Source organism: Gigantopelta aegis, chromosome 5 (genome assembly GCF_016097555.1).
Source record: "Gigantopelta aegis isolate Gae_Host chromosome 5, Gae_host_genome, whole genome shotgun sequence".
Lineage (NCBI taxonomy): Eukaryota > Metazoa > Mollusca > Gastropoda > Neomphalida > Peltospiridae > Gigantopelta > Gigantopelta aegis.
In genome coordinates this window covers 10,908,533-10,935,085 of record NC_054703.1, presented here as the reverse complement: position 1 = coordinate 10,935,085, position 26,553 = coordinate 10,908,533, and the positions used below count along the sequence as shown (strand labels likewise).

Below are 26,553 nucleotides of genomic sequence, written 5' to 3'. Positions count from 1 at the left end.
GGACGGCCCCTTAGTATATTAGTAGGATAATAGGATAAATAATTAATCGTGACCGGCCTCGGTGGTATCATTGTTAAGCCATCGGTCATGAAGCTAGTAGATAACGGAGCGAATTTACTAACTCAGTGGGTAGGTGTAAGCCCCGTACACCGACTTCTACCTCACTAACATACTGTCCCGGACAGCAAGCCGAGTTAGCTGGGTGGGTGGGTGGGTATGTGTTGGGGGGGGGGGGGGCCTCAACATCGTGCTAGAAAAAAAATAAGTTAAAATGAACGAAAATGAATGAATGAATTAATCGTAATCCGCATTTTATGATACTTAAGTAGTCCGAATAACGGTTCGGAATAGGCTTCTCCCGACCACTTGATTTGTGATGACCTGATTGTTCTTCGGAAGGTTTATTCAGTTTATTCAACAATGTTCTACGTTTTTTTTTCTGTATAACTTTAATTCCCGTTCTCCAGTGTCTCGAGGTTCACGTAAATCGCTCAATAACTTGTATATATTGTCTAGTTTTGTCGACAAGCAACTGTATTATCGGTGGATCATGTTACAGTCTTTAATGTCTAATATCCGAAATAGAACACGGAATCGGACTCTCATTGTTGTGGCATCCCGGTTCGTTCAGTGAAATTCTGTCGGTTAAGATTATATTCCGTCACCCATTTAATTATATCTATATGATATTATTTTAATGAAAATATTATTACACATATTTCACAGAACAACAAACATCTCCTGAAATAAACATTATATTAACTTGTTTCATAATATATATATAGCCACCAATTTAGTTGAGTTTTTAAAATCCTTCACATTATTAAATATTTTTTTAAATCGTTAAAAACAATCTGAGTCTGTTATTTTGTTTCAAATTATTGTCTGTCAGCAACTGAACGAGATAGATACCAGTTTCGGTGACTAAGTCATTGGACTACAGACTGGTAGGTACTGTGTTCATATCCCGGTACCACCTCTCATCCAGAGTGTTAACGACCTACTGGGTAGTTGTAAGGTTACTACACAACTTCACTCTCATCAACCGTTAACAGCTGAGCGTTACTCCACTGTTATGGATAGGCAACTCATATAGCCTTGATGTGTACCCAGGACATCGTGCTTGAACGTGAACGTAAACTGTTTTAACATGCCCCTATACCACTTGGGTTCAAGGCATATCCGTCACGGGTCCGGTCTCTGGATAGCCAGGTACCTGACCCGGGACTGAAATTAATTTTGGAGGGCAATTTTGATAATTAAACTAAAAGGGAAAGGGTGCCTTTAATTTTGAAAGCACAATCTAAACATTTACAGTACTCATTAAAATACAATATTAAAAAACCAAAATTTAGAGCGGGTATTTCTCAAATTTATTTATTTATTTTATTTAAATTAATAACGTTTATTTAGTTTATATTTATATCTTGTTAGCTCTGTGGGGGTTAAGGGAGGTGGTTGGGCCCTGGCCTCACGAGGAAGGTTAAATAGTAGGGTTAACACGAGCACCAGTCGTATTCGGGACTTCAGTGTGACCAGTCGGAAGGGAGGTGGGGAGAGCATGGGACTCCAGAACCATCTTTACCAACCCTACGGCCGAAACCACCTACGCCTATCGCTCCCCTATGCCGATCACTGGTTTACAATGGTCCCCCCTCCCCGTAACTTCAATCATGGGCGTATGGGGACTCTTTGATTTAGGGGGGGGGGGGGGGGAGGGGGGTGGGAGGGGTTGATTTGCCCGAAATTTTACCCAGATAAAATTTGCCCGAATTTTTCCCACTGTTTTGCCCATGACTTCAATCGTCGTGCCGTCCAATTGTGGTGCTGTTCAACAGGTTATTGAAAAGAAGTCCAACTACGGCACTGCCAGGAGAGTTGCTTGAATAATAACTTTATATGTTAATGAAAATAAGTTGAAGTGAAATGAAGAAATAGCAGCAAAAAAAAAAAAAAAAAAAAAAAAATATATATATATATTAAAAAATCAGAATGCTGTTACTTTGTTAAACGTAGAATGCCCGGCCAGTTCCTGTTAAATAATATAGTCTTCTAAATGAATTTTTAGACTGATATATTAAATAAAAACTAGATGATGCATTTTCTCCCCTGTGTATTTATGAGAACTATTTATTTATTGATTTTAGCAAGTGCATTTGCACTATTTTTAATATTTCATTTTTTGTTGTTTTTTGTACACTCAATATGTAAATTGATTTTTTTTTTTTTAAACTCGTGGGATATCTGACACAATTTAAACGTGACCAGTGATCTGAGTTGTGACGAAATATTAAACTTCTTGGCATGTTGTTTATCTGCAAGTTTCTGATTCATTTGTCTGGTTACTGGTTTTGTTTCAGTACTTCTCCTCATAAGCTAACGAGACAGAGCTGGAGAAAATCATCAAATTCAGGGAAAAACGATAGAGAAATTGAAATAAAATGGGATGGCCTGAACAATTTTCACCATATATTTCTTTTTACCATATTTTATTCTACGTATAATATCGGTTGTAATCCATGTAGAAATGTTTAGTGATTCGTTTACACGATTATTTAGCTGCTTGGCAGCATTGCTAAATTAAATAAATGTGTGTCTTTTTATACAGATTCGGGCATTTTCGTTGAATTCGGACAAAAATAGGTCTGTCCCCCTTCAAAAATGCTTATGCTTTTTTTCACAATGGACATTCCAGGCTGTTGACATTGAGGCTCCCAAGGAAGCAAGACATTGTGGTAGCAATCAAAACTACGAACGTCCACCGTCTTAAAAGCAGTATGTCAGACGGTGATGATAGATGTGTCGGACGCGAGGTCTCGTCAAACTATTGTGAAAACAACCCTGATAATTCTTGTGACAAACCTTTTCAATGTGGAATGTGCTTAAAGTGTTTCATTTACAAGTGTCGCATTAAGCTGCATATGAGGATCCACACTGGTGAAAAACCATATCGGTGTGAGGTGTGTAGAAGGTGTTTTCGTCTAACGTGTCACTTGAAACAGCACATGTTGATTCACACTGGAGTAAAGAATTTCAAATGTGAAGTGTGTGCAAAACGTTTCTCACTCAGTGCCGATTTGAAAAGACATATGCTCATTCACACTGGAGTTAAGCCTTTCAAATGTGAGCTGTGTGCAAAATGTTACTGTGACAATTCCAGTTTGAAACGGCATATGTCGATTCACACTGATAGTAAGCCTCTTAATTGTGAAGTGTGTGCGAAACGTTTCTCTCAGAGTGCGAACTTGAAAAGACATATGTTCATTCACACTGGAGTTAAGACTTTTAAATGTGAGATATGTGCAAAATGTTATTGTGACACTTCCAGTTTGAAACATCACAAGTTGATTCACACTGGTGTTGAGGCTTTTAAGTGCGAGGTGTGTGCAAAACGTTTCTCTCTGAGTTCCTACTTGAAACAACACATGATAGTTCACAGTAGTGTTAAGTCTTTTAGTTGTGAGGTGTGTGCAAAATGTTTCTCAAGGAAGTCAAACTTAAAACAACATATGTTTATCCACACTGATGCCAAGTCTTTAAAGGGACATTCCTGACTTTGCTTCATTGTAAGATGTTTCTGGCTAATGCAATATTTCTACGATTAAACTTACATGTTAAATATATGTTCTTGTTTAGAATATCAGACTCTGTATATTCAATGTGTTTCTAGTCGTCTTAATATTTGTAAGAAGCCCAAACTGGATTTTGTCTTCAAATAATTTCGTACGTACGAAAAAAACATTTTTAGAAAATAAAATGAAATTTAGACTAGTACAAATATTAGAACGATCAGAAACACGTTTAATATACAGCCACTAATATTTTGCGCAGAAAAATATATTTGATATGTAATTACAATCGTTAAATAGTCTTTGTTAGTCGATAACATCTTAAATATTTCAGCAAACTCAGGAATGTCCCTTTAAAGTGTGCAGAAAGTGTTTTCATCATAATCATTCCTTGAAATACCATATGTTCATTCACACTGGAGTTAGGTCTTTCAAATGTGAGGACTGGAAAATCTTTCTGTGACAGTCCTGGTTTAAAACGACATATGCTGGTTCACACTGGTGTCAAGTCTTTTTAATTGTGAGGTGTGTGCAGAATGTTTCTATAACAGTTCTGGGTTAAACATATGATGATCCACACAGGGGTTAAGTATTTTAAACACTATACAAATTAAACCCTGAGATGTGTATGCTATTTTGTCCTGGATGCGTTTGTCGTTGAGCCATTCGCATCGCGTCTATTAATAGGCACGGGAAACTCTTTTCACCGGAAAACGCGAAGGCGTTTCTAGTAACAGTTCAAGTATAAACACGTGCATGATATGGTAAAAACATTTTTAAAAAACCCTTTAAATATGCATTTTAAAACATACTACATCGCACTGCTTTAACACAGAAATATTTAATCTTAATATTAATTAAGTTTTTTGATTTCCAAAGCCTGGGCAATGACATATTAAACACATTTTGCACCGGTCTGTCCATGTCTAGATGCTTATTTAGGCCAGTAGGCTCGATATCTTGTGTGGGAGATGGAAACCTCTATGGTGGGGAGATCAGCCACATGTTTACTTTTATTTTTTTTATTGAGCGGGTGCCTGTTTTTTTCAGACAAGAAGCCACGTGATCTGGCTTATCCCGCCTTTTCACGGGTTTGTTGATCGATCGTAATTTTGTTTGGTCATACAAAATTATTTTTAAGAAACTTATTTAATAAAAGTCACTGCAGAGAATAGGGGTGACTATTGCTGTCAGTTTTACTATTGCAATAGTATTGCGATAGTTAAACTACTATTGTGATAGTATTGCAATAGTGATAGTACTATTGCAATAGTAATGCAATAGTATTATGAATTGTTAAATTGCTTGATAACAGTAATATAAATAGATATTTCGCAAAACTATTTACTTCAAGCTTCCAGTATGTATGTATGTGTGTGTGTGTGTGTGTGTGTGTGTACGTGTGTCTGTACGTATGTTTGTGTTTGTGTGTATGTCTGTGTTTTTACTTAGTTATTTGTAATAATATCACAAGGTAGTGAAATGATATTTAATACATTTATAATATAAAGACCCCACATTGTTGTTGTTACGCTTTATTTTCTATGGTGTCCAATGTTTTTGCTGAACGATCAACTTATTATTAGACTATTTATTTATGGTTTTGAATGTTTCTGCAGAAAAGAAATATTTGTTATGGTTTCCAATGTTTGCCACGTGTTTTGACTTCAGTTGCGATCACTGTGCAGTGACAATATCGCCGCCTGTTGAAAACGTTATCTGAGGGCACCGACGTAGCAGGGACGCAGAGGTACTCCTTTGCAATGATGGATAACGATGAATATATTTGATTATTTTTACTCCACAAGATCAAAGGATTTCACTATGCATACTATCGAAACTACCGATAGTGGAGCAAACAATTGCGATAGTTATCGATAGTTGAATTAACTATCGATGCATTGCTATCGAGACACTGACTATCGCAATATATCGATAGTTCGATGTATTGTTACACTACTAGCAGAGATATATGTAAATATAACTTAACACCTAAATATTAAAAATATAAATGTTAACTAATATGTTTTTAATCCTGGATTAACCCGTCTAACAGGTGTTTGTGTTATCACATTACCGATGATGTAATTAGTAATTCACAAAAATCAAAGGGAAATTGATTTCACATTTGTGGTAAACAGGCAACTACTTCGTTTTAAACTTGGACAACAAAACAATAAACTTGTTTTGTTCTCTTGTTTTTTTGTAAATACAAATGGTATCAAATATAATTTGTCGATCAAATACTTTATTCATGTCAGCCGAGATGTTCCGAGTGAGGAAATCGGAACTCCAAGGTATTGCGGAATATTCACGAGCTAAGGCTGTTATGTTATCAATATCATGTTTATTTGTATAACACTTTTAATTTTAATTATTAATGCGTAGTTTGCGATGAGTCACCGCTGATTTCGGTTGGGTTGTTTTGTTTTGTTTGCTTTTTTTTTTTTTTGAAATAGAACAATTGCTAAAAATTCTGCTTCTGCTTTGTAAAAAAAACCCTACATTTTACTTGTCCACCGGATAACCACTACGGCAAATTATGCTTGTCCGTGTGTCCCGACAAGTGAAAATTTACTCGGACAAGCATACTAAAGTGCTTATTTCAAACGCTGATATATATACAAAACCGCGAGATTCCAAATCATAATGGGATTGTGTGCAATTGTGGGATTATAATTTATAAGTATTATGTCAACTGTCACTTCACAAAACCTGACATTGAATTACTCAATAAAGGAATTTATTGCTTTAATGTGCAAACGCAACAGTTTCCACATAATTAATTGGAAGTCGCTAATTAAGGAAAGCACAAAATCAATAACGTGTGTGACCACTGTTGTTTTCAATCACTGCAGCACTTCGTCGTGTCATGGATCGAAACAAATTCCTCATGAATCCTCTAGGGATGGTGATTATAGGCGTGTAAAACAGCATTGGTCAATTCCTGTAATGTGGCTGGAAGCACGTGACGATGATGATTTCATCCCACAAGTGTTCTATGGGATTTAAGTCGGGACTTAAAGCTGGCCAGTCCATTGTAATAATGTTATTCCGAGATAAGAAGTCCTGTGTAACACGTGCGCTGTGGGCTCTGGCATTATCTTGTTGGAAAATCATCCCACGTCGGCCAGCCATGAATGGCACAAGTACAGGCTGGAGCACTTCATCAATGTACCGCCTAGAAGTCAGTCCCCCACCACGACCAACTCCATTGTTCTGTAAGATTACAGGTGGAACACGACGTCCCCAACATATTGCACCACGCCTCCCTAACGATCACGTTCAAGGACGCATGCATCTCTGAAGCGTTCTCTACGACGTCTCCATACACGTGTCCGGCCATACAAAACCTGCTCTCGTCTGAAAAGATGGCTTGTTCCCATTGTCGATTCCTCCAATTCCGGTGAGCCTGGGCCCAGTTACGCTAAGCCAGTCGGTGACGTCTTGTTAGAATCTGACCATCATAAGGACGTCTGTTATGCAGTCCTGCCTGTCTCAATCGGCGACGAATTGTATCACTGCTGATTGGTCTGTTGCGTGTAGGCCCACCAATGGTCTGTTGTGCTGTGGATGATACTATTAGAAAGCGATCTTGTAGATTTGACTTCACAATGCATTTGTCCTGTCTATTAGACGTCACTCTAGGTCCTCCGCTTTGTGGTCGATCTGCATCTGGAATCGTTGAATGAGTCTATGTATTGTAGACTAGTGTACACCAACGTGCCTAGCTACTCTTGGGACTGTCCATCTGGGTCCGTATGCACGAGGGGCGGATAAGTACACTATCCGGGAATAGTGCCTATCCGCCGGATAAGTGGGGAAATTTGGTATGCATGACGGCAGCATAGAGCTCCCCGAATAGCCTAAACGCGAATAACGCTATTCGCTACATTTTCTGCGTATAAAGGCCTATCCGCCGGATAAGTCTGAAAGGAAAATGGCCGCGCTGGTGTGTTGCGATTCAGAAAGAGGAAAATATGTCGACAAAACTGGTTATTTCTTGATCGAACAAAGCAATTTGACACTTTTTATAATGTGGAAAAACATGAAGAATTTAAATTTGAACAAGATATTCTGAAGATCACAGATGAAATAGCGGGAAACATCGAAGTGTCCAGTCGGTTGGGCGTGTTAACGTCGCTGTCAAAAATCTACAAAAGTACACGGTTTTTTTCACCGGCCTCGGTGGCGTCGTGGTAGGCCATCGGTCTACAGGCTGGTAGGTACTGGGTTCGGATCCCAGTCAGACATATGGTTAAGGACCACACAGATTTTGAGAGGAAACCCGCTGTCGCCACTACATGGGCTACTCTTCCGATTAGCAGCAAGGGATCTTTTATTTGCGCTTCTCACAGGCAGGATAGCACAAACCATGGCCTTTGTTGAACCAGTTATGGATCACTGGTCGGTGCAAGTGGTTTACACCTACCCACTGAGCCTTGCGGAGCACTCACTCAGGATTTGGAGTCGGTATCTGGATTAAAAATCCCATGCCTCGACTGGGATCCGAACCCAGTACCTACCAGCCTGTTGACCGATGGCCTAACCACGACGCCACCGAGGCCGGGAGAGAGAGAGAGAGAGAGAGAGAGAGAGAGAGAGAGAGAGAGAGAGAGAGAGAGAGAGAGAGAGAGAGAGAGAGAGAGAGAGAGACAGACAGACAGACAGACACACACACACAGAGAGAGAGAGACAGAGATAGAACTAGCTGAAGTAATTATTTTAAAGCATAAAATATGGCGTTGGTAAGATAATTTAACCACTAAACATGATACAATTTTTCACCATTATTGAAGCATAGATTTGATAAAAGTAAAACTATTTAGTTACATAACAAATCTATCATTTGTGAAAAATTAAAAAAAAAATTAAAACAGTGCTCTATAAACATATATTGTGACATGCTGTCAAATTCTTTTCTTTCTTTTTTTTACCTTGGTGAAGCAGATGATTTGTTCTTTTTTTTTTAACCCCCCCCCCCCCTCCCAAAAAAACACACAAAAAAAAACAAAAACAAACCCCAAACAAAAACAACAACAAAAAACCCAAACAAACAACAACAACAACAACAAAAAAAACCCACCTGTTATTACTCAGATCACCTTATTATCATAAATGTCATATTTGTAACATTTTGTTCCAGGTACATGGCACACACGTTGTATACTCTGGTTGTGAACCCAAGTACATCTGAAGTGAGGATATACACAGCTGGACAAAGTTCAAGCAAGGTGTTGAATGTGTGCGCTTTGGAACCTTTTAAGATTCATAAAGTTATTACGGTTTGTGTAATGCTGCATAACTGTGCTAGAAAGCTCCATCTGATTCAGAGAAATCCAATGACTTTGTCTGATTCAGGTTTTGTTTTGTTACAAGATTTGTTACAACTTCGATATGAAAGAGATTTCAACCCAGTGGTTCATGATGTTGATAGCAGAGCTGTTATTTACTAGTAATACATATAACCGTAAATAAAATGTGTTGAGTGCGTCGTTAATAAAACAGTTCCTTCCTTCCTTTTTACATGGGTTACGTTAAAAATAATACTGTCAGTAGAATGAATAAAAAACACAGAGAGAAGTTTGCCCGAATGTCTTATTCGTTTTTACCCAAATTCGAAGATTGCCTCCCCCCACCCCCGGAAGCTTATGGTTGGTGTTTGACCTATTTTTATTTTATTTTTATTGTTCCCACGACTGGTATATCAAAGGCCGTGGTATGTGCTATCCTGTTTGTGGGATGGTGCATATAAAAGATCCCTTGCTACTAATAGAAAAATGTAGCGGGTTTTCTCTCTATCACTGTCAAAAATGACCATATGTTTGACATCTAATAGCCGTGATTAATAAATCAATGTGCTCTAGTGGTGTCGTTAAACAAAACAAACTATTTTATTTATTGACCTGTTTTCCAGTTATCTCCCTCTATATCTGCATTTCTGTATTTTATTAGTATGCTGGGTGTTATATCTTGGTCCCCCATTTTTATTTGTTTATTTGGCAAGACTATTTGCCTCTATTTTATTATTATTTGTTTTTAATTTGCACCCCTTCCTAAATATATACTGCACTTTTAATGACTGTTAACAACTGGATTGCTATATATTTTTTTCTTCTTCTTATAACTATGTATTTAATTTTATTTATTTTCATTATTATGTTTGTATTATTATTATTTAGTTTAATTTAATTTAATTTAATTTAATTTAATTTAAATAAATGTATTTATATATTTTATTTATTTATAAATAGTAAACGATACACTGTTCCTTTTTGTTTACAAAAGTACATTGTAAGCGCAACGTTAGGTTCCAGAATGCCATGCGCGGCGAGGAGTTCCCTCAATCTAAAAATAACGCCGCCGGATATCTATTCGCGACGTCATTTACGTTTATGCCTACCAAAAAGCGAATAAATTTAAACGCGATTAGCAATCCGCGTTTAGCCGCTATCCGCGTTTAGTTTTATCCGCTCCTCATGCATACGGCCCCTGGCTTGTAAACACCCTAAGGCTCGGTTTCTGTCATCTGTGCTATGACGTGACATTGAGAAAACACAATTTAATATCTTTTAACAAAACACTATCGATTTGTTTTGACTTTTATACCCAACAGGTTGTTAAAAACATCAATTTCGTGCACTCTTACGTTCATGAGGAACGTGCAAATGTTGACTTCTTTTCATTATTCATAGTAGTCCGAAAATGGTGCGCTTTAGTGAAATTAAAATAGCAACCTTTTAAAATACAGACTATTTTCCTGTAAATAAGTAAAAAAAAAAAATTCTAATTTTGATACAGGTAATTATTTGCATCGAATCGAAAATTCTCGCGTTTCCTTTGCTGTTCAGTATATATATAATCCGGTTTGGGCCACTAGGCATACGGTAACAAGCACCTTGTTTATACAGATAATGCTATTGTAATAAACGGCTAAATATCTTAAAACTCGTAAACATGTCACCATGGCAGCAAACTCAGTGCAGGCCATTTAACGATAGTCCATTTAGCGAAGGATTTTATTGTTGGGGTCTTTTTTTCGAAAGCCGCAGAATACACGCCAGAATAGCGCCAAAGAAGGGCTCAATTTTCCAAAAATGTCTGGTGGGAAAACCCCCATAATCCCCGTAACGAGCTTCGCGCCTTCGGCACTCGCTAACTCTGGCCACGCCTCAGATTCCATTTGTTTCAAGCAAACAAACAACAACAAACAAAGAGATAGACACAAAGAGAGAGAGAGAGAGAGAGAGAGAGAGAGAGAGAGAGAGAGAGAGAGAGAGAGAGAGAGAGAGAGAGAGAGAGAGAGAGAGAGAGAGAGGGGGGGGGGGGGGGAGAGAGGGTCAGACGCCAGGTGCAGCAGGTTAACTGCATGTAGCAGAGCTAGACAGGAATCTGTTTTTTGTTTTCTTTAAAAGCAAACTAATGCGGAAAAAAACAATAAAAAATATTAATTACTGAAGAGAACACGTTTTATATATATTAGCAGCAATAATAGAGTATATCAACAAAACAAGAAATAGGTAAGAGTGGTCCGCACGTAATCGTTCTTAAATAGTCCGGACAACGGATCAGAATCGCCTTCTCTGGACAGTTTGATTTGTGTTGACCCGATTGTTGTTACGTAGGTTTATTCAGGATATTAGCGTAATTTTCTAAATGTTTTCCTTGATAAATGTAATTACAATTTTCCAGTGTATCTTTTGGTTCACGTAATTCACTCTGTAACGTGAATGTCTGGTCTAATTTTGCCCGCAAACCAATTTGTTATCGGTAGATGATGCTGTACTTTTTAATATCTGATAGTCGAAATAGAGCACGGGATCGGACTATTTTTCTTCTGACACCCCGGCTCCTGTAAAATTCGATCAATTGCGATTCTTTTCCGTTGCCATTTGTCATGCTTCCAACGTGATACATTTAAAGAAAATATATATACTCTTCAAAAGAAATGCAAAACCACATTGTCGTAACATTTGGAGAATTGATTTAATTATTGAATGGTGAGTCCGATAATTACCAAATGTTGCAGGATTGTTCACAATTCACTCTAGTCCATTGTGAGTAAGTGATAGGACACACCACCAAGGTCAAGGTCATCTGGAGTCAATACCGGGTGTGGCCTCCGCGTGTGTTGACAACTGCCTGGCACCGCCTGCCCATTGAAGCAACCAGAGTACGGATGACGTCCCGGGGGATGGTGGCCCACTCGGCCTGCAAGGCTGCTGCCTGCTCGGGCAGGGTCTGGGGCTGTGGTTGTCGCTGTCGGAGGCGTCGGTCCAACTCGTCCCATAGATGCTCAATTGGGTTCAAATCCGGTGATATCGATGGCCAAGGAAGGACATTAACGTTGTTGTTCTGTAGGAAAGCCGTTGTGAGACGTGCTGTGTGAGGCCTGGCGTTGTGCGGCTGTTGGAACACTGCGTTGGCGTTGGCCATAACTGGAACGATGTGTGGTCCGGAGGGGGTGGTCAATGTAGCCCTGTGCATTCAGGTTGCCCTGCACGATCCATGTTGGTCAGTTCTGCCAGTGTGTGAGATGGTTGCCCACACCATGACACTACCCCCGCCGAATCTGTCCACTTCCTGCACGCAGTTTGCCGCATAAACGTCCACCACCGACGCCTATACACGCGACATCTTCCATCATGGACGTCGGAGCAGAAATCGGGACTCGTCACTGAACCACACCTGTCTCCATCGCAGTTGAGCCATTGTCGATGAATCTGGCACCACTGCAGTCGGAGTCGACGGTGTTGTGGTGGTGCTTGACACCTCGAATATTGGACGTCTGGCACGAATTCCTACCTCACGTAGGCGGTTCCGTACGGTCTGGTCGGATATCCTGCGCAAAATGCTGGTATTGCTGCGGCTGTGGAGGTGGCAGTAGTCAATCGTTTCCCGAAGGTGGCGTACCCGGATGTAGCGGTCCTTGCCCGGGGTAGTGACCCGTGGTCGACCGTATATATAGGGAGGTCAGTGTTAATCCAGTATATGGTAACAAAACAAGAAATAGGTAAGAGTGGTCCGCACGTAATCGTTCTTAAATAGTCCGGACAACGGATCAGAATCGCCTTCTCTGGACCGTTCTGGAGTTTGATTTGTGTTCTCTGCGGTTCCGATTGTTGTTACGTAGGTTTGTTTATTCAGGATATTAGCGTAATTTTCTAAATGTTTTCCTTGATAAATGTAATTACAATTTTCCAGTGTATCTTTTGGTTCACGTAATTCACTCTGTAACGTGAATGTCTGGTCTAATTTTGCCCGCAAACCAATTTGTTATCGGTAGATGATGCTGTACTTTTTAATATCTGATAGTCGAAATAGAGCACGGGATCGGACTATTTTTCTTCTGACACCCCGGCTCCTGTAAAATTCGATCAATTGCGATTCTTTTCCGTTGCCATTTGTCATGCTTCCAACGTGATACATTTAAAGAAAATATATATATTCCACACTACTATCGAACATATCGAACTAGGGCGGTAGCTAGGATTTGTTTTTTGTTGTTGTTTGTTTGTCTTTCTTTCTTTCTTTTTCTGTGGAGGGGGGGGGGGGGAGCAAATGAATTCTTTGAACAAACTAGCATGCCCCCTCCCCTCCCCGAATATGTTACAGCTATTTCAGGGAGATTACATACTTAAAACATTATCAATAAACAGTAAAACAACCCCCCCCCCCCCCCCCCCCCCCGCTAGCTAAGACCCTGCATAGCCCTGTGTATGATTTCAAAAAAGGAGCGGGACATAGCCTAGTGGTAAAGCGCTCGCTTGATGCCAGGTCGGTCTAGGATCGATCCCTGTCGGTGGACCCATTGGGCTGTTTGTGATTGTAGCCAGTGCACCACGGCTGACCGTGTTATGTGCTGTCCTGTACTAATAACACATAACACACACACACACATTAAGCTGGCATAATTATAATAATTATTCATGACATATTATACCAGTATTATTCATTTATTCACTTAAACAAGCAAACTCTCTGAGTGGGCAAGTGGAAAGATATTTTGGGCAAGTAAAGTAAGAATGCAAATACAATTGTTGCTCAACCCCTGCTGTAAGTGAGATGGAACATATACAAAATCCCTTGTTACTAATGGTCAAATGTAGCAGGTTTCCTCCCTAAGACTATATATCAAAATGACAAATGTTTGCCATACAATAGCCGACGATTAATAAATCAATGCAGTCTAGTTTCACCATTCACGGCTGCGATTATGGGTGTGTTTCTCGAGTGTATGACCCCACATGGGGGATGCTTTGCACTGCAGGTTCCGTGTACCCTGGGCTCGGGTAATACTGAGATAGCTCAACTGACAGCAAGCGTGGAGCACGAACCTGTCAAGTAGTCCCATACCGAAATGGAAATACTGCGGCTTCACCATTCATCTCATAATCATACATGTTTGTAATGTCCAAAATAAAAAAAAAACTACAAAAAACTTCTTTGTCGCTGTGTTAAATGTTTATAGCGTTTAACAAAAACAACAACAACAATAACAACAAAACAACAAAAACCCGGAAGTGGTAGTGTTTATCATTAAAATCATTTATCTTGGGTGCCAAATAATATATACACCGCTTTTTCAAAAAGGAAACTACTTTCTATCAGTTGGCAATAATGCTTTATCACAGCGATCGATTCATTCGATAAAAATGGAAATAACAAAAAGAATAAAACCGACATTAGGGGTCACTTTACAAACATCTTTATTGTTTTTCTTGAAATCTTTATTAAAATAATACTTGGATCGATTCAGCAAAACCGGAACTGCTTGTGAATGTCAGACCGATAACATCTTCGGTTCAATTAAAAGACGAGTCTGCTTGTATTTCGTATAAACTTGTTTGCATTTTTTTGTAGGCAAAATAAGGAGTATGTCTTTCCACAAAGTCTACCAACACAACAATATACACCCCTTTGTTTTTTCTCCCAGCGAGATCACTGTAATATGTAATGTGTTTCTTTTTGTCGTAATGTATATATGTATGTATGTATGTATGTACGTATGTATATATATATGCGTCTAGAATGTTTGTAAAATCCACTAGCAATGGGATCGGTGGGTTTTTTGGGGTTTTTTTGTTGTTGTTTTTGTTGTTGTTTTTTTTGTTTCGGGGGGTAAATTACTTGACACGATTAAAAATTCACTAGCCCTATTTTACTTTAAGTTAATACAATTTTACTAGATAATAGTAACAATAAGATATGTCACCTAAAGAGGGAGCTTTAAAAAAAAATCTAACATTCCAGGATTGGGGTGGGGGCAGGATATTCATATGTATCCCGCAGTCACTAAATTCATTGTCAAGCTATGATGAATAGATAAATATCTATATTTTTGGTCAGTGACAAAAAAATATAGGTCACGTGACATAAGCCCGACTCGACTCGAGCATTTCCAACTAGATATTCAATAAACATACTCTTTAAATCATTTATCTTAGTACAGTAACATGGGCGTACATAGGATTTTGAAAAGGGGGTTCCAAAATAGAGGATTTTGAAAAGGGGGGTTCCAAAATAGATTGCAGAGATATTGGGCATATATTTCTATGTTGAGTAAATATAATAATGTCAGATATCAATGTCAGATATATTAAATTATAAAAAAAGCGATTTCAGGGGGAGGGGGTTCGGTCGAACCCATCGAACACCCCCCCCCCCCCCCCCCCCCCCCGCCCATGTACGCCCATGAGTAAATGCAAATACATTTTAGTTTTGCGATAACAATACAAATTTTTATATTTGTTTATGAATTGGTGTTTAGAAACGCTTTTTTTTAATGTGACAGAATATAGCCAGCGTCTTACAAAGAATGACGTCATTTATCTTATATGACGCCATACGCCAAAAGCCTTTCTATGTTGATGATACTCGATATGCGTACACAAAAAATGAAATAAATAATGATTTTCCGACTTCCTGTAGGATTGCGGGATAAAAGAAATAACTGGTTACTTCTTAAGATATCGACTTTATCCTGCTCAGGTCGAACGCCATTTTAACCGTCGCATGATAAAGCCGATATCTTAAGACAGTAACCAATTATTCCCTATTTACAAAATAGATTTAACTTCAACATTTGACAAAAAAAAAAAAAAAAAAAAAAAAAAAATCACTAGCCGTCGGTCATGGCGATGGTGGTTATTTACTAGCCCAAAATTGAATATCACTAGCCTTGGGAGTGGGGCTACAATAGTCTATAAGCCCTGATCACGTGTGTCTATATACATGTATATTACACGCCAGTGTAATATATAACTCATGTAATAACAATTATTCAATATTTAACTAGTGTAATACTGGCAAGCGCAAATTGGCGCGGTAACTTTTTATTTGAATGGCGTCGATATTCGAATGGCGTGACTTTGCATCTCGCTGCAATAAAAGCAACTGGGTGCATGACGCGTCCTTTTCCTGAACGAAAACATTGAGTGCAAAATTGCTGCTGAAAATGTTTTGTTCAGAGATTATTAACTTATCTAACCGTGTTTGTTCAAAATATTGTAATTCATTCAGCTCAATCATTGCTGGTCCCATCAACAATACAGTGACTATTGTGAATTTCAAAACCTCATTGATGGAAGCTTCGCACCAAAATCTAACCTTTACATTGATGACGTCTTGTTGCTCACTGTGATGTCGTTTAAGTTTACATTTGACATAGATCACTTGCTGACCGAATTCTGAAAAAAAAAAACCTCTAGTAGGTCTCGACATCTGCTTACTTCTGCCTTGTGGCTTGTTTGCATTTGGTTTGTAATAAATAAAATATTAAACTAGCTTGCCTGTCATATAATTTTTATGAAACGAGTGAACAGTTGGTTTTTGGTATCTGACAGTGAGCTTGTGTAAATATTAAAAAAAAAAAAACCCGAATTGTATGGCCTTCTTAGTTTCAGTTTGACACTGAAAATGTCAGTGAACAAATGCCTTCAGAGCATCATTTTGTATACAGTATCACTGGACCATAAACGTGACTGTTTTCAGAACGTATTATGTAATTATAAACGCAAACAAAAGATACATATATCAGTACTTTCATACTATTCAAGGAACAGACATTACCACAAGAGACAGAGCTTTTATAGAGATTTAATAAAAGAGGAATTATTACGTTTTATTTTATTCATGGAATTAGTGGTTTTGTTTCAGTACTTTTCTTCATAATGTTCATTCCAGGTTGGTGACAGAGAGGCTGCTGACGAAACAAGACATTGTGGAACAGATACAAAAAACACTTCGAAGGTCGACTGTCTTACTAAGATTATGTCGAACGCTGTTGATAGATGTGTTGAACGTCAGGTCTCGCAAAAACCTTGTGAACACAACCCTGGTCATTCTTGTGAGAAACGTTTCCAATGTGGGATGTGCTTAAAGTATTTCTTGCACAAGAGTCGCATTAAGCAGCATATGAAGATCCACACTGGTGAACGACCTTATCAGTGTGAAGTGTGCAGAAAGTGTTTTCGTCTGCATAACTCCTTCAAACACCATATGTTTGTACACACTGGAGTCAAGAATTTTAAATGTGAGGTGTGTGCAAAATGTTTCTCAATCGCTTCCCATCTGAAAACACATACGCTCAATCAAACTGGAGTTAGGCCTTTCAAATGTGAGGTATGTGGAAAATGTTTCTCACTCAGTTCCCACTTGAAAGAACATATGTTCATTCACACTGAAATTAGCGCTATTAAATGTGAGGTCTGTGCAAAATGTTTTTATAACAGTTCTGGTTTAAAACAACATATGATGGTTCACACTGGTCTTAAGTCTTTTAATTGTGGCATGTGTACAAAATGTTTCTCACGAAATTATCACTTGAAAAGACACATGTTGATTCACACTGGTGTTAAGCCTTTTAACTGCGAGGTGTGTGCAAAATGTTTCTCACGACATTCTCACTTGAAAAGACATATGTTAATTCACACTGGTGTTAAGCAAAACCTTTCTATCGGAGCTCCCTCTTGAAAGAACATATACTAGTTCAAACTTGTGTGAGACCTTTTGGTTGTTAGGTCTGTGAAATGTGTTTTTTCTCTCAGAACAACGACTTGAAAAAAAAAAAAAACATGTTTTAAGTCACACTGCTATTAAACCTTTTAATTGTGAGGTATCAACGGTGTCACGTGACAAGATGGTGGTCAAGAAATTTTCTCTCGCAAATTTACACAGATAAATCACTGACAAGTCTGTCCAATGAGTACCATTTCGCAAGCAGTAGCACAAACGAACTTTGTAGATATTACAAAATCGCCAGAATACGTCCTTCAAGTGAGATGCAACAGACTCATTACCAACCATGTCCGCCATTTTCATGTACGTCATTACCACCCGAACAACAACAAATGTATTCTACACTCCCACAAACCAATGCTAATGTACAGCCATGCGGTACTACTGTAAGCCCACCCTTGTGGGCACAGCCTTTATGTGACCCGATATCTAGACTAACCATGACCGTCTGATATCCATAAGAAAACCGGAAGCTAGAAAGCATCCAGAACAAAATGGGTACCGTCGAAAACGCATTGACTCAGTTAAACATTGGTGTCAAATCTGTCCATGGTCGAATCAACAAGGTAGAGGACAACTGTCAATTCATCAGCAATACCTACGATTCCATGAATATTGAAATAAACCACCTAAAACGTAGATGATCTGTCTAAAAACATGAACATTGCACATGAAGATATTCATTACTTATCCAAGAGCCTGAGTGACATACAAATGGAACATGAAAAACCCCCACAATGTCATGCTTTATTTACAACAGAGAGCTATGAGGTTTTCACCTGATGTTCTATGGCGTTCCAGACGGTGGACAAGGTGAGGATACGGAAGCAGCGTTATCCACGTTCCTCCTCGAAAAAAGAGATTGACATTACAGAGGCTCCTGTCCAAGTCACACACAGACTAGGCTCATCCCATGAGTCCCAGAATAAACCACGAACAATAGTCGCTCAACTCGAGGATAAAGACAGGATCTTATAGGCTGCGAGTAAGCTGGCGGAGACACCCTATGGAATCAGTGACCAATACCCCAAGGAAATATCTGAGAGAAGGAAACAGCTGTACCTAATCAAGGAGAAACACCCACCACATCAGTTTCCGTGTTAACAAAGAACTTCCTGTACAGACTGATAATCCCAGTGCTCGTCCAACTTGTTCTATCCCAAATACATCAGAAAGCATTCACCCAATATGCGATCATAGTGACAGATAACTTTCTGTACAGAAGGATATTCAATACTCTGTACTTAATATGCCAGAAAATAATTAGCATGTTAACACACAACTTCTTGTTCAGAATGATATTGAATGTTCGTGTTCTAATATACCAGAAAATATTTACCCCCTTTGTTATCATGTTGAAAAAGAACTTCCTGAGCAAAATGAATGTCAATGTTCTATCCCTAATAAACCAGAAAACACTTACCTTAACTGCTATTATATTAACACAAAACTGCCTTTACGTCATGTTAGTCTATATCCTATCCCTAATATTATTTACAACACAGGGCTAACTAGCCTTGCAATATTTACCCATACTATACTGCAGACACACAACTTACTGTACAGAATAATAGTCAGTGTTGTATTTCTCATATACTAGAAAATGCTTACCCCTTATATCACCATGTTGACATAGAACAGTCTGTGCATCATGGAAGCCAATATATAAATAATGTATGTAATTATCCAAACATTGATAACTCTAATACGATATATGGTATAGGACTGACCGGCACAGAACTGTTTATTCACAATGATAGTCAACCTGCTAATAACATTGTATATACATGTATGTAACTTACAAAACATAGTACATGTTAATACTTATCCAGGCAATGTGGATAACCCACACACTAATGTATATACAAGTGATAATACTATTCATAGGTGTGTTTATCTTATCCAGAATTAACTGTACCTAGAGATATTCAAGATGTCAATGGCACATGTTGTAAATATCATAATAGTATACATACTGATACTGTTCCCAGCTTTTACCATTCACATTCACAAACTAATGTGCATGCATGTAAAAATACCAACCCAAAATATGATTATGTTGATCCTGAATTAACTATATTTGGTGATATTCAAGATGTCGATTGTACATGTCTTAAATATAATGCTGAAAATACAGATGCTATCCCAAGGTGTGTCCATACAAACACTGATAACAGGTTGGAAGCCAACACTTTAACTTAAACTAATTACACCTGATTTCTTATTCTTAATATCAAAATATGATATACTATGATTTTAGAAAGCAAAACAGATCAAACTAACTGCATGTCAAATCTTATTCCAGGATATACAACTTATTTCAACAATAAAAAAAACATATAAGGCCCTCTGTGTTAAAAATGAACTGTTTGATATTGTTAAAATTAATAAAACAAACCGCTCACAGTATATGTCTTGGTTTAATATCACAGACACTCAGACTAAGAACAATAGTACATTTTTAATGATTGGTGTTGTATATATTGTTGCCCCCTGAGAATCTCTTTTTTTCTTTTCCTTTTTTTTTACTCCAGAAAACAGCATACACATCACAGAGTTTAATTTGTATAGTGTTTCATTTGTTTATAAAAAGTAGTGTCCCCCTCCCTAGGATATTGATCAGGGTACGGCCCTGACTTACCATGTTTTTAAAACTGTTACTGATTTTGAAATATGTGATTTTGACCCACTTCTGTCAGATTTACATTGTGCACTGATACGTACATGTATTTGCAAATATAACATTAACAATAACTCAAACAATTCGGTTGACAACAGAGAGAAAGTGCGTAAATGGGTCCCTAGTAATCGCGAGGAACTTATAATAAGATAGACAACAATATAATTGAACAAATCTCTCTAGTTCTAGGCGACGCATGTGTTGATAAAAAATACAAAACGTGTTAATCGACCAGCCGATATGTTAAAATAAATCTATTTTTAAACACAGCAGTCTCGACATTCGGTCACGCGCGTGTACAAAAACAGCCAGAGTAAAAGGTCAGGGAACAACATTGAGCCTTGCGGAGCACTCATTCAGGGTTTGGAGTCGGCTAAGGACTTTCGTTTTGCTGGAAATAAAGAGAGTTGTAAACACTTTCTTCAAATCTTTTATCTGTACCGGCCTCGGTGGCGTCGTGGTTAGGTCATCGGTCTACAGGCTGGTAGGTACTGGGTTCGGATCCCAGTCGAGGCATGGGATTTTTAATCCAGATACTGACTCCAAACCCTGAGAGAGTGCTCCGCAAGGCTCAATGGGTAGGTGTAAACCACTTGCACCGACAGTGATCCATGAATGGTTCAACAAATGTCATGGTTTGTGCTATCCTGCCTGTGGGAAGCGCAAGTAAAAAATCCCTTGGTGTCTGTCGCAAAAGAGTAGCCTATGTGGCGACAGCGGGTTTCCTCTAAAAAACTGTCAGAATGACCATATGTTTGACGTCCAATAGCCGATGATAAAATAAAAAATCAATGTGCTCTAGTGGCGTCGTTAAATAATAATTTAAAAAAAACGTCTCTTATCTGTTGTTTTCTCCATGAACACCTGTGTGAATATTGCATTGTCCAAAAAAGTGTTTTTTCCTCAGTTGTTGGGAGGGGAAAAGTCGAGCAAATCTCCTGACTTCACCCCCCCCCCCCCCCCACACACACACACCACCCCCCCCCCCCCCCCCCCTTCCACACACCGGCCTCTATCCTAATCACGTGTGTGATTTTAAGTTCTTCACATTCAACGTAAATTATTTGCATGGATAAAGCACATCCTTCAGGATCTAGCTCAGTCGGTAGGGCGCTCGCCTCATGTGCTTGTGTCCTAGAATCGAACCACCTCGAGGGCGTAATTATAGTATTGGGTTTCCCCCGCATATCAATTGGTACCCACAACTGGCATATCAAAGACCCTGTTAATATGTACTGGTGTGGTATTATTTAAAGGTTGTTCAACAATGACAAGACGCCCGTGATGGGACTTGGAACGTGTGTTGTGTAGGAGAGAGAGAGAGAGAGAGAGAGAGAGAGAGAGAGAGAGAGAGAGAGAGAGAGAGAGAGAGAGAGAGAGAGAGAGAGAGAGAGAGAGGGGTGGGGGGGGGGGGAAGAAAATAAAGCAAATCTGGAATTAAAAAAATGAAAGCAAATACTGCCCCCTGTCCCTCCTCCATATCAATCGCCTGACATCAACCGCCCATTCCCCGTTCTCAAGCAAACTGCGTCAAGGTATACGCGACAAAATCCTTTGGCCTTAAATTAATTTCAGACGTCAATTTGGACATGTTTAATACATGTAGCAGATGTGGAGACTAAAAAATGTTTAGTTCCTTGTTTTGTTTAATATCGAAATAATCAACAAAGAAAACTCCGGCCATTATTGAGTAGAACACGATTTATAATCGAGAACATGTACGTACGTGTAAAGGAGAAATAATTAATCATTATCCGCATTTTATCGTACTTAAGTAGTCCCAACAAGAGGTCTGAATAACTTCCTGCTGACCGTTTCCTTTGCGATAACCTTATTATTATTTGGTAGGTTTGTTCAGTTTATTAGAGCAAGTTTCCGCATTTTTAAATCAATTACAAATCTAGAATGTTTACTGAGGTTCACGTAAATCACTAAATTGTATGCATTGCCTTATTCAGCCCACAAACAAATTTATTGTTAGCAAATATGTTAGTCTTTGATATGTCATAGTCGAAGTAGAACACAGGATCGGGCTGTCTTTATTGTGAGACCTGGGATACTTCTGCGAAATTCGGACAATTGCGTTTCTTTTCCATTGCCATCCGTAAAATGTTATGTGTGTGATATATTTTAACACAATGTACATATTTCACACTACTAAGAAACATCTCGAACTAAATGTGATTTAAACAAGAAATCTGCGTAATTTTCATAATATTCCGGCATGTATTATTGAACAAAAAACAACCACACTCACAATCACACACACACACACACACACACACACACACACACACACACACACACACACACACACACACAAAGAAAGAAAAAAAAAAAAACGAAAGAAAAGAAAATGGAAAGCATAAATAATAAATGATTCACACAACATATTAGAACTTGTTAAAAAGAACAGGAGTGTGTTATTTCTGTTTTCAGTAATTTTGTGTTAGCACCTGAACGAGATAGGTACCGGCCTTGGTGCTATAGTGGTTAAGAAGAAAATTTGTCTTTAGTGTCGTGTTACGATTCTCTACGCAAGTAACTGTTTCGGAGATCGCTACACAATTTTAAAACAATTAACAATAGTTGCTAATCAATTGGCTAGAAATGTCGCAAATCACAATTTTCAAAAAATTAAATATTTCCTGATTAAGCTATTGGACTAAAGTCTGGTGGCTACTTGGTTCGCATTTTGGTACCAGCTCCCACCCAGAGTGAATTCCATTGCCTCATTGGATATGTGTAAAGACACTACACCGACTTTTTCTCTGACTAAGAATTAACCCAGTGTCCAGGACAGACAGCTCGGATATCCGAGGGGTGCGCCAATGACTGCATGTTAGAACTCTTAATGTAATATAAATACAAACATGTTGAAATGACGAGTACCATGAATGTTTAGTAATGACAGTCTTCGCCATTTAAGGGTAGCTATTACTCTCGCGCTCCATCACTCCTCTGAGACCAGTTCTAGGACAAACATGTATAGACAATGGGCTATAGGGTATATAGACAATAGGGTACTCGTGTACCTCATACCTCCATCCCCCCACCTCGACTACTTTAAAATACCCCATTTTTATAATATTTTCGTTTCACAAGAACACATCGAATGTCTGCCACCTGCTTGCTAGTTATTCATAGCTTTCATTCGACGCCAATATCATCGCCCTAGCAAATGAACTGTTCCGAGGAATCCGATGGAACAAACCAATTTTAAAAAATATAAAATGGCTCCCCATAATCTAAGGTAGTGGAGACGTTAATTACTCCCCTAAATTTTATTCACGTCGAGGTCTGCAATAATTATTTCAACAAGAACATTTACACTATTTTGGCTTGGGTTTCCTTTTGTGTTCTGATTGCATTTGAAATTGAAAATGTGAATCGACAACTGCCAAGCATAGCACCATTAGGAATGAAATATAAATCGACATTAAACGTAGCAGCCTTTTAGACCTATTAGCTGATTATAAGCAGCAACAAAACATAACAATCAGAACTCAAAAAGAAGACAGAACATGTTTAAAGTTGGAAACAAAGACGAAATTGTTAAATTCTTAGTTTCTGTTTCATTTAGTCATTTATCTGTTCTCTTTCAGTACTTTTCTTCACATTACAACTTAGAAGACATATCAACAAATGTTTATTGGAGGTTGAGGTCACACCGAACGGCGTAAGATATTGAGAATAATATCAACAGCATTGAAGTTCCTCAATCAACGTTAAAAACAAACACAAAACCCACTGTTCAAGAGGAACACTACGATTAACAGAAAGGAGAGAATGTGTCTACATCTGTGACAAATAAAAATTCTTACCATGTCTTCCAAGTCGTACTTTCTGTTTTATTTACTGGTTCTGTTTCAGTACTTCTCTTCACACTACAACTGTGGAGATGTATCGGTAAATGTTCACTCCAGTTTGGTGCCAGGGAGACTCGTGAGGAAACAACATAGTGATCTTAATCAAAACTACGAAGGTCCACTGTGTTAAAAGCAATATGTCAAACAATGTTGATAGATGTGATGCAGTCTTTTCAAAAGATCGTGAAAACAACACTCATCATTCTTGTGAGAAACCTTTCCAATGTGGGATATGCTTGATGCCCTTCTCTTACAAGTATCAAATTAAGCTGCATATGAAGATGCACGCTAGTGAACAACCATATAAATGTGACGTGTGCAGAAAGTGTTTTAGTATCAACAAATACTTAAAACAACATATGTTCATTCACACTGGATGTAAACATTTCAAATGTGGTATGTGCTTAAAGTGTTTCTCTAACAAGTGTCATATTAAGCTGCACATGAGGATCCACACTGGTGAACGACCATATCAGTGTGAGGTGTGCAGAAAGTGTTTTCGTCTGAATAAAAGCTTGAAACAGCACATGTTTGTGCACACCGGAGTTAAGAATTTTAAATGTGAGGTGTGTGCAAAACGTTTCTCACTCGGTTCCGACTTGAAAAGACATATGACGATTCATACTGGAGTTAGCCCTTTCAAATGTGAGGTCTGTGCTAAATGTTATTGTGACACTTCCAGTTTGAAACATCATATGTTGATTCACACTGGTGTTAAGGCTTTTAAGTGTGAGGTGTGTGCAAAATGTTTCTCTCGGAGCTCCCACTTGAAACAACACATGGTAGTTCACAATAGTGTTAAGTCTTTTAGTTGTGAGGTGTGTGCAAAATGTTTCGCAAGGAAGTCAACCTTAAAACAACATATGTTGATTCACACTGATGCCAAGTCTTTAAAATGAGAGGTTGGAGTCAAACGTTCCAGTCGGAGCTCCCACTTATATGTCGGTGTTTCTGCGTGAAAGAACTCACTTGTGTTAAGTCTTTAAAATGAGAGGTTGGAGTGAAACGTTCCTGTCGGAGCTCCCACTTATATGTCAGTGTTTCTGCGTGAAAGAAGTCACTTGTGTTAAGTCTTTAAAATGAGAGGTTGGAGTGAAACGTTCCTGTCGGAGCTCCCACTTATATGTCAGTGTTTCTGCGTGGAAAAACGGACTGGTTTTAAGTATTTTACTTGTGAAATGTGTGCAAGTTTCCTTTGTGATAACCTGATTGTTGTTCAGTAGGTTTATTAAGGATATTAGAACAGGTTTATACATTAGTTATTTATGAATCACCAAATTCAAATATGTATGGTGATATTCGCGTAAATCATTTTAGTGGCTTTCATCATCTTTAATATGCCTATGATTTGGTAAATGTGTTAAGAAATCTATTTTGTCTCGTACATAACTAGGTACGGATATAGTTGTTGCTTTAAGAATGATATCTAGGAAGTTACTAAGTCTTTGCGTAGGGCTTCTGGGACCACCTACGATGGGTATACAAATACGTAAATATGAAGAAGAAATAATTACTCAAAGTCCGCATACCACCGAACTTAAGTAGTCCGAAGTACAGGTCAGAATACCTTCCTCCTGACCGTTTCCTTTGTTATTTCCTTATTGTTGTTGTTAGGTTTATTAAGTATATTAGAGTAAATTTCTACGTTTTTCATTTACAAATAAATAAAAGTTTTCCAATGTATCTTGAAGTTCATGTAAATCACTCTGTAATTTGTATGTATTGCACAATTTTGCCCACAAATAAATTTATTCTCGGCAGATGAGGTTACATTCTTTAATATCTTATGGCCAAAATAGAACACGGAATCTGACTGTCTTTGTGAGGACCCGGTTCCTTCTGTCAAATTCGGTCAATTGCGTTGCCATTTGTAATATTTTATGTGTGATACTTTTTAATAAAATATGCGTATATCACACTACTAACAAACATCTAGAACTAAATATAATTAAAATAATAAATATGTACAATGTTCATCATAATATACTACTCAAAAGAATTTAAGGGTCAGACGATATTTTCGACATTATTTTCTGAATGTCAATTATATTAGCTAGACCATAATGTCACGCATGGTATTGTTCCATTTTGACGAAAGTGGGTCTAAGCAACCCATAAATGAATTAAAATCCACTGTCATTGACACTGTCGACTAGTTCTAATGGCGAAAACATGCTTACATTTGCACGTAAATTAGGGCGAAAGCAAAAGGTCTGCTAAGTGCCCATAACTTGCTTTTTCACAAAGCGCTTCATTTACACGCTTTGCACTTGTATCCCATGTTCCCAATGCTGAATTTCCGTATAATTGGAGCTTGCTTTCGTGTACGGTGCACACTCCAAATTCGACAATGGTACGACTTCAGCTGACTATCGAAGATCGAGGAAGGGCTATTGCTTGGCTTCAGGATGGCAAT

At 38.3% G+C, this 26,553-nt stretch overlaps 1 protein-coding gene across 1 annotated transcript; it reads left to right on the top strand.

The window, feature by feature from the left end:
• The first annotated feature begins 5,823 nt into the window (after positions 1-5,823).
• LOC121372936 (zinc finger protein 62 homolog) lies at positions 5,824-24,267 on the top strand. The gene is made up of 6 exons (XM_041499371.1): positions 5,824-5,895; positions 6,803-6,975; positions 8,716-8,854; positions 16,755-17,108; positions 18,390-18,476; positions 24,142-24,267. Exons 1-6 carry the CDS (start codon positions 5,824-5,826, stop codon positions 24,265-24,267), a joined length of 951 nt encoding a protein of 316 aa, XP_041355305.1.
• Positions 24,268-26,553: the final 2,286 nt, after the last annotated feature.

What these genes read in the sequence shown, in the direction of transcription:
- LOC121372936 (XM_041499371.1), top strand. Translation starts at nt 5,824, where the DNA reads ATGTCAGCCGAGATGTTCCGAGTGAGGAAATCGGAACTCCAAGGTATT. An exon ending in AATATTCACGAGCTAAGGCT is followed by an intron (nt 5,896 to 6,802) that starts GTTATGTTATCA and finishes GTAAGATTACAG; the next exon opens with GTGGAACACGACGTCCCCAA. An exon ending in TCAAGAATTTTAAATGTGAG is followed by an intron (nt 17,109 to 18,389) that starts GTGTGTGCAAAA and finishes ATGGCGTTCCAG; the next exon opens with ACGGTGGACAAGGTGAGGAT.